The 9,814-nt window shown below is 43.8% G+C and overlaps 1 protein-coding gene across 14 annotated transcripts in view; it reads left to right on the forward strand.

Annotated features, from left to right (window-relative positions):
- Positions 1-9,814, forward strand: part of LOC109855680 (forkhead box protein P1) — a 237,348-nt gene that overhangs the window by 105,593 nt on the left and 121,941 nt on the right. Inside the window, exon 1 of one of the 14 annotated variants that reach the window (XM_020430163.1) lies at positions 263-446. The exons of the other annotated variants lie outside the window; for them this stretch is intronic. Within the exon in view, the coding sequence (XP_020285752.1) occupies positions 435-446 (12 nt within the window). The 5' untranslated portion in view covers positions 263-434. Of the gene's footprint in view, positions 1-262; positions 447-9,814 lie in introns of those variants that run through there. 14 annotated transcript variants of the gene reach the window in all.

Here is a 9,814-nt window from a genome sequence, read left to right on the forward strand (position 1 = left end):
ATGTGTGTCGTTAGTATTTAGTGTTTAGTTAACATCGGGGATGGAGAAGCCGCCAGTGTTTGTAATTGGTACAGTTTAGGAGCGACGAAAGCGATTGTGTACCTCACAGATTTCATCCCGGCCCTCTGGGAACGCGGTCGCGTAACTTTTGTCTGCCGGGCTTGCGGCGTCGCGAAACGCGCTTCCAGTCAGTTTCAAATCCGCGCGCGAAACGGCACGCCAGATGGCGCGGGCGCGTATCGCGGTCGTTACTACAATTAGATATTCGCCCTGGGCTGATCTTCAAATAATAACACCGAAGGCCCACGCCACCGAAGGTCTTAGTTGGAGGCAGAACCTTCCGTCCTTCTTGGATGGTATTTACGCCTTAAGTGCACGACGATGTTTGCTGCTGCTCGTAAAACTTGCTTCTTGTCGAGCGTTTCGCACCTCGGATGTTCTACAAGGTAATTTAACAAAAATATTGTACGACTGTATGTAATGTTTACGTATTTTCGCGGTTTTACTGTTTCGAATATTTGTTTTGATTTGCAAGAGGGAGTTCGACAGACATTTCGAATGTTGTATTTAAAGTTTTGATTCACGTCACTATAAAGAGAGCTCCCCGAAAATACGATTATTATTAAACGACTCGTTCGTAGCTAGTGTGAATGATACATGGTTTTGGGCTAATGACCCTAACGATCGATAACAAAGGTCACGAAGTGAACGAGCTTGCAAAAGAAGATCAAAATGTCTTCGCGTTGATAACACTATTAAATTCTAGTTCAAATTTTGTAATTAGAATGAAAGAATGAGAAGACACACATACAAACAGTTCGATCCGGACGACCGGAGCGTCGTGTAGCGCGTTCGGAGCGCGCGATGCGCCTGCGCGTTATTAGCTTCGAATGAATGACGCGATAGGGTTTTTATATCCTGTGACTTAGTATTCAGGAAAGCGTATACCCACTTATTTGGAGATCAGGAGCTCCCCTCCAGGGCGCGAGACGACTTTAGACGGGGCACTCTTTCGCCGACAACACCCCGTATATTTCATTTTTAAACAACAAAAAAATGCTAATGCACCGCGCCGCGCCCGTTATCGGCTCGGCTCTGTATATGAAATAATAAATAATCGGGTAAGCCCCGACGCCATTATTTTTACGTCGACTTTACTTCGGAGATACACATTTTCCCTGGGTTATACTTTCTGCGTCGCCCGTTTCGTTATATACGTACAGTACGTGACGTCGACTATAGTGGCGGGAATTTTACTGCCGGCTAACTCGTCGTAATTTACAAAACAGCTATTACGAATACGCGAAAATATTATCGGCAAGTGTCGATGGACGAACGATGGAGGAAAAAAAGAGAGAGAGGGAGATTTAGAAAGACACAGAGAAAAGAGAGATTTGTTTATACATTTATTTTAATGGAACGTCATATTTTATTATTTTCTTGTTTTTGATGAGAAGATTTGCGTATTCGATAGGTATAATATATATACATATATATATCTCTTTTAGCATGTGTCTCACACACACGCACGCACGCACGCACAAAGGCTTTTCGCGCATACACACAACAAGTATTTTCGGGAAAATAATTCATATGCAGATTAGCTTGGATAGATCGCGTAAAACGTGGCGTGGGGTTTCCTCCGGAATATATTCGTGAGAATATATGATAAACACACGCCCCGCGAGATCTTTGGCATCTGTTTCATGCACTTTTGAAACATCAGAATATAATAATATGCTATAACAGGAGTTGAGCATAATTTCCGGCATCGCGCACTTGGTGTACTGCCAGCCATTTCGACACGGAATCCTAAGAACGTTGTCAGACCACACCGCAAATAAGTAAATACCCGTCGCATTAACATTCCACATTCGGACGGAAAATTTTCATCGGTTCGCCTCGTTCGTTACAATATGCCAGATTTATCTCGCGCCTCTCGCGCATTTAACGATTTTAATAAAGCTCCTCACATTATTGTCCGCGCATAATGCATCTCCATTTAACACTTTACACGTTGCAAATAATCTTTACGCGTGTGTAATAGCTAATAAAAAATGATGCGATGTTTGCTCGGTACATGTAACCGCGCTCTCGCTTAAACATGCATAAAAAGGTTGAGGAAAATTTGAAACGCTGTTTGAAGAGGCCCCGATGGCCTCTTGACGTTGAATATTACTCGTGCGAGAAAAAGGTCGCGGTCGAATCAGAGCGTCAATCAGAGAGTCTCGCCTTGACACCCACACGCCGTAAACCCAAATCGTAAATTCAATTGAACGCAGCCAAATTCTCGCCGGAATATCAAGTTCGTCAAACTTTCGGCGGCGCTTCCATTCGAGACCCGCGAGACATCGAGACTCGTGACCGGTGTAAAACTTTTTTTTTTTTTTTTTTTCGCATCAAATGCAAATTTTACATATCCCTTTCTTCTGCGCTTCCCGTGCGCTTCTTCGGGAAGCTTGTTTTGGCTTTTAACACGAGCGTTGATTTAATAAACACCGCGCGCCATTTATTGACATCGCGTAACTTGTGTCCCTCGTGTTGCCGTTGTGAATCACACGCGAGTGAGAATTGACACGCGAGTTTATTCTTGCGCACAATTGAAAGTCTTGATGTTTAAGTTTTTTTTTATTCATTTGACATGGTTACAACAATTTCGTATTTGCATTAACACGGTTGTGTAATAAATTTAAAAGCGAACACAAATTAAAAAGAAAATACATATCGCGCAATTAAGTGTCTGATTACAAATATTCGCGAGGTTGTCACGATTGCATTAACTCCGTCCTTGTGTGTTTGCGCAATTCTCAGACGAAGAAATAATTCACAATATATATATATATAAAACGAGGAGCGGAGTCTTCTTCCGCAGGGTTTAGGCTGAGATTGAGAAGCGGCCGTGCGAAAGAATCAGGCAAATCACAGTGGGGACCCTTCTCATCGAAGGGATGCTCGATCAAACAGAAATTCCCTTAAATAAAGAAGGTTATCGGACTATATGAAAAGTTGACGGGCGCGAGATTGGGCGCGGGGTAGTTTAACTTTTTATTCCCCGAAATTTTTATTGTTTAAATGAATCATCGTCCGGCGCTGACTGTGAGATTACGCGGAGGCATTAATGGCAGCATATGTATATATATATATATATATATATATATATACATATACGTATTCATATTTATTTACGCAATTATCCGCGCTGGCTGACGCGCAAAAAATATATAATTGGCTCGTGCTTTATGGCTTAAAATGGCTCGGGGGGGTCAAAACATATTTGTATCGCGAAACGACTTTTTATCAACAACATCCGATAAATCGAGGCGTGATTTTGCACGATTGTCTAAATCCGATTTTTGTCAGTTAGCAGTCAGGCGCGCGAAAAATATTTCAATTTTTCCACTGATATCCATTTTCCCCTCAATGGCTTTAATCTCATTTTGTTGTAAATTTTATACTTTTTATTTAATGTTTTACGAGTAAAATAAAAAAATATAAACGCACGCGAACACACACACACACAGACAACAATAGAATATTTTTTGTTTGCGTATCTGTCATAATGTTGTAAATTAAAATATGTGCTGTTTATATATATAACATAGATACATTCGTTAAATGTGTGTGTGATCCTCTTTGCTGCGCAAAAAAATCATTCATTTCGCGTCCGAGTATTTCAAACAAGAGCAAACAATAAGTCACGCGAAGAACCTCATTATGCATTCAAGGATGGTGTGTGCCGGGTGAAATATCATATTTAATTTTTATTGCATCAGCTATATGCATTGGTCTGCGTCTCCGGAACCAGAAAAGAACCGGGCGGCGGGGGCAACATCGTGGATATACAGCCGCGGACTGTAAACGCGGGGTGTATGTAAATATAGCGTGATACATTGGATACTCGCTTATAAACACCCCATTTTTATTCGGGCAGCGTTTCGCCCGGCACCCCATCCTTGCGCCATCCACCATCGGCGCTCCGCGTTTCTTAGCTGTTTGGCCCACCCGAGGAAAAACGAAGAGGAGACAACGCCAACCTATTATTTTTGCGTTTTTATACGACATCACGCGCGCAACATTCGCGGCCGAATATTTCGCCAAGATTGCGAAAGTGTGTAAAACGACGCGCCTAAAGAACAATATTTATATTACGTATAATAAGTGTTTGATTTAATTTTTGATTATACACGCAGACCGGGCCGCTGCGACCGCAATTCTCCCGTGGTCGTTTCATATCGAGCGACCTTGAGAAGTGCTGTTGCCCTCTTGAGCGACTAGTCAGGTTTACAGTTTCCGAGAATGAGCGCGCCAGGTCGGAGTCAAACACACACAAGATGCATCTTTTTCGCACCGTCTATCTTTTTTTTTCAACAAACGTTTTCCGTTTTGCTTCACGAAACGAGCAAGTATTTTAACATATTTCGTTACGGAATTGTTTTATCGATTTTTTTCTCGGTCGATTTAATTTTCCAGACAATTGTTGAAAAGGTCGAGGTTGTATTTTCTTTATTTATTTAGTTTTTCACCGCGCAAGACACACGCGCGTGCGATACCGCCGTTTGTCGGAGGACGTATCGATTTGTGACTTCGGAAATTCGACGCCCACGCGCGTAGGGCGCACGTGTTAATGTTATTTACGCCGTGATGTTATTTATGCGCGCCAACTCGTGTTTGAACAAGTGTGCCACGATGACGACAACGCCCGTTCGAAATTGGGAAAAAGTGTTTGTCAGCAAACGAACGCGCCAACGATCACAAATAATTTTAAGCCTGGCTAATGGTAAGGACGCCAATCAGCAGATTGTCCCGCCGCGTGTACGTTCTCTGTCTCTTTCTCTCTTTTTTTCTCTCTCTTTCTCTCTCTTTCTCTCTCTCTCTCTCTCTCTCTCTCTCTCTCTCTCTCGGAGAGAAACTCACGACGCAAATCTAACGCGTTATTATTAATTCGACATCGTGCCTTAAGCGACGTGCAAACACTGATAAGGAGAAAACGCGCGTTTACACACGCGCGAAGTTGCGCTACGTTATCGCGACAAAGTTCACATGACGAAAGAAAGCGCGATTATTTCGCGAACTCGTGTGTGACGTTGAAAAAGTGCATGCGCGACAGATTATTACACATGTAATTTATTTTGATACCCGGATCTTAGTTGAGTTTGCTCAGCCAGCCATTAATTTCACTACACATACACGTGATATTGTGTGGAAAAGCAGAAAATTCAACATCTCAATTGTCTAACCAAAACCTTATCCGTAATAAATAATTGAATAATTAAATAAGCGAACGTGTCTATATAAAGAATTGAATACACACTCGGAGGACACACACTCGCGTGCGAGTCACATCCGTGAACGCGTTTTATTTGACTCGAGGAATATTGCTCTTAAATTAAATAAAAACAATCCGCGACGCTTGTTCCACAAAATGAAAGCAAACTCGACAATTCTAGTTTGTTACCGCGCAAACTAGTTTATATATTGCGTCTTAATTTAAATACCAATTGCTGCGAGTTGAAACATGTCCTCTGTGCGTTTGAATGCGGACAATGGCATGTGGACGCGCCTCGTTTTTCAGGTACGTATGCGCAGTCAGGTGACTGCCGCGCAGTGATTGTCATCCGAAGTCGGGACACAGCCGTTATTTTTGATCTGTAGAAAATTACTCGAGCGACGTTGTTTTTTTTTCTTATTTTTCACAAAAGAGAACTATTTTATTTTTCGAATTTTTCAGCGAATTGTGACTTATCTTGTTTGTATAATTTTTTTTTTTAATATTATTTTTCGTTCTTATCTGCCACACGTGTGCGCACCTTTTACCTCCGCTTCGTGGAAGTAAATGAGTTTCGCGCGAAACGAAATATCAGATCGGTTCTTTCTCTGGTTTCCGCCAAACTCGGTGATATCACTGCGCGAAGCACCTGCGAGAAGCTTATCTTTGCAGCGGTCGTGAGTGTCGCTTGTATCACCGCTCGCTTTGTGCGCGGCCAAGAAAGGCGCGTAATCCCCACGTTAACAGTATTCACACATGTCGCGAGGTAAGAGAGCGAGAAGGTGCCCTCGCCACACCGGTTTTTCCCTCTTTTGTTCCCGCTGCGGAGTAAATAAAAAGAAAACGCGCGCGCGCGCGCGGGCGGACTCTGAACCGGAGAAAGAGAGAAAGTGAGAGAAGCGTCGTCGGAGTTCGTACGAAAAGGGTGCTGTTTATTAAAGGGCATTAATCTGCGAATCTGTACCGAGTGTCCCGCTTTAACTAAACGCGCGGCGATATTACTTAGCGCGTTTTCCGTGATGCTCGCTTAAATTGCGTTTTGTAATTAGCCAAGAGGCAGCGGCACGCAGCTTTCCCCCGGCACGGTTTCTTTATTTCTCCTCTTCGTCCCTCTCGGACTTACAGTTTCGCTCTTCTCGTTTCGCCTTTTCTCCTCGCTCTTCTCGTTCTTCCGTCGTCGACGCCGCGCTTGAAAACGGCCGGGAGTGAGTCCTCGGGAGCATTCCGCAAAGATTCGTAATTGCATTTGTCGGATTTTACGCCGCGTAACACACCGGACACGTGCGGTTATCCGGGTTGACTTCGCGTGAAAGAACACACCGTCGGTTGTAATTACAATACAATAGAGAGTGTTAAACTCTCTCTCTGTCTCTTTCTCTTTCTCTCTGTTTCTCAGTTCTCATCGTTGCGAGACACAATTTCGATTGATATCGCGTAGTAAAAGAGAGATTAGAGTTTTTAATATTCCTGATCCACATTGTGTGTTAAAATCAAATCGCGAGAAAACGCGATTCCTTCTCGAAGAACGAAGCAATGAAGTAATTCAACGCGGTTGCTGTTGAAATAATAACAGGTCGAACACGCCGCGGGTGTTTCCATCTCCGGTGTGGATATATTACACATTGTTTGCATTATGCGCAACGCCGCTCTAGAAAGTAAACGCAAACGCGCGGGGAATTCACGCGTATATCGCAACTTTATGCCCGCGAAGTGGATGCTAAGAATACCTTCGCGTGCTGTATAGAGCGGGCCGCGAACAAACGGCCGAGGGATGGCCGCGTTGCAATGTTAACTCTCTTTGGTTTCGCGCCGAGCGACTGGAAAAGTAGCGCGTGCTTTATTACACGTTTATTACGCTCGCGTTATCAATGGAAATAAATCCGTAAAAATCTGACGCTGTCGCACTTTGAGTCACTGCGTGTGATTCATCAGAGAGATTTTTAGAGTTTTGCAATTAATTGCGATGAGGGTCGTATATTTACACGCACGCACAGTGTCGGTTTTTATTCAAAATTATTTGTTTATATATGTAAATGTAGACGTTACGGGAGATCTTTGTCGCGGTGTTGTGAATTTTCGGAAGTCGTTCTGTTAATTCGCGTGTGATAAAAAAAAAACAAAAATAAAAATTAGACATATCAGATAGTGGAATTAACTAAGCGTAGAAATATGTTGTTGTCGTAATTGCTGTGGCTTCGTTATCACATCTGTTAAAAATGCGAATTAACACGCGCGTGTTGTTGTGAAACGACGCGTTCTCACATTCCAAGATGAGAGTATTAGCGCGTTAATCTTATTTTTGACTCGTGAGTCATATCGGTAATGCAAATTGCGAGTTGTGTCTGACGCAATCCGGCTATCATCGCGAGAATCGTGATTACGACGTCAGCTGTTCGTCGCGTCCTCACACACACACACACACACGCGGCGTATATGTAATGTCGGTCGCGGTTATCAGTGTGTGTTAGTTAGAGAATCAGCCTGCAGCTTAGAATCTTCTAGTTTATCACGGCGGAGAGGCAAAACAGACCGGAAAAAGCACAGAGAGGAGATCGAGATGGTCGACTTTGTCGTGCTCTCTTCTCGTCCTTCCTCGTCTCGTCTTCATATCGCGAGCGAGCGAGCTAGCGCGTGCGTTTCTATCTTTCGCGCACGCACGTGGAGGCGGGCGACGAGCTCGTTCTCGCGCTCCGGCAAAACTTAACAAAACAATTTGCTCCAAAGCAAACAACGGCATCCGGTTTACTTGTGAATAAACAACATATTTATTTTTAGAGGCCCGGCCGGTCGTAACTCGCTCGGACGACCGCGTTTGAAAGCGCGCGAGCGCACGTCTACTCGCCGTTACATGAGTTAACGGTCCGGGATAAAAATTCTCGCGACACATTACGGACGGGAGAGCTCCGCTCGTCTCATCCTTCTTCCGTTGGAGAACCTAATGTCGGAATAATGTTTGGAAATTTTATTCCGTTTTATTATTTACTAACTCATATCCTCGTTTGACAGGTTTCAAAATGTGCGATAATGGCACATATATATTGATAAATGCGAGGTGATAATCCAGAGACGAAGTGACTAACGTTCTTTTTTTTTTTACCCGCGATGATGACGTTGATTCGAGTGATAAATTAGTCCCATTACTTCGATTTGGCACAAATTTATCGGATATCTCCGGTCGTTGTTGTATAATAATTGCGAGATTACACACAGCTCTGAGAGAGAGAGAGAGAGAAAAAACATTTTGGCAACTTCGCGCGTCAATTTCCGCGCGCAAAATCCATTTATATACTTACACGTCGTCTCCGATAATAATTCCGTAAATAATCACATCGCGGATGAATGTTTGAATCGCGCGGCGGTTACACCACCGCTGGCGAACGCGCCGCGTCGATCTCGAGGGATGAACCGAACAAATTGCATATTCATCATTCGCGAGCGCCATTTCAGACGAAATATTTCGTCGGCCGGCCAATGATCCTGGAGCGGAGACGCGCTATACGCGCGGGCGAGAAAATTAGCATGTAGAAGACAGTAGTAAAAATAATAATTGACGAGATTATTCGACCTCCTCGTGAGACACTCGGGGACGAAATGAAACGTTTTATCGCCGTGTCCGTGTCTGAGGGTGTCTGCGGGGAAAACGCGGAGGGAGGTGTGCGCTGGTGTTATTCATCTCTTTCCCGTGACCTCCCTCTCTTTCTCTCTCTCTCTCTCTCTCTTTCCGTCTCTCGCACGTGATACGAAGGGAAGGAGGAGTGATCGTAATCATATTTTCAGAGGGACGGATTTATGCAACGTACCGCGTCGTCTCTGTACATAAAACGCATTTAAAATTCTCGAGGCGCGACCGGAAGGTGCCTGCTCCCGTCTGTGTCGATAGCGCGATCCGCCGGGGGATGGTAGCGCCGCGGGGGTTGTAATTGGCAATATCTATCGAATTTTACAATAAATCTCACACCGTGCCCCGAAGGAGGGCCGCGGGGAATGTGGGGAGGAAGAGAGGGTAGGCCGCGCCACGGCAATAAAACACCGGGTAGTATCGCGAGAGGGAGACCCGCCGCGCCGTGCACTTAACGACTTATCTTATCTTCGAATTAGGTCGCGGTTAGAGCTCCGCTTAATACGGAGAGCTACGAATACCGGAGGCACGCGGCTGCGATCGTAACCACGTGATTTATGTCGGAAGTGTTATTAGTCCGACAAAGTTAGGCCTGTCACACATTTTGCGGGATGTGTGTTTGGTGAATTTATTTATATATTATACAAATGTTGTTAATATTTTTGGAATAAGAAAATTTACACATTTATAAACTCTCGAAAATTCATATCACTTACAAATTCTTGACATTTTAAATACACGCGGTATCTCGAGAATATGAGAAATTTTCTATGAATAGGCGGCGTGTGCATTTTAAACGTCGCACACGCTCGTGTTGTTACGCGAAGAAAACCGTGAATATATAATTCTCTCTCGTTCCGCATTGGCATTATCGAATAATATATTTTACGATGATATTATATGTATATATATATATATATATATATATA

The sequence above is a fragment of the Pseudomyrmex gracilis genome, unplaced genomic scaffold, assembly GCF_002006095.1.
Source record: "Pseudomyrmex gracilis isolate BER0280 unplaced genomic scaffold, ASM200609v1 scaffold_95, whole genome shotgun sequence".
NCBI lineage: Eukaryota > Metazoa > Arthropoda > Insecta > Hymenoptera > Formicidae > Pseudomyrmex > Pseudomyrmex gracilis.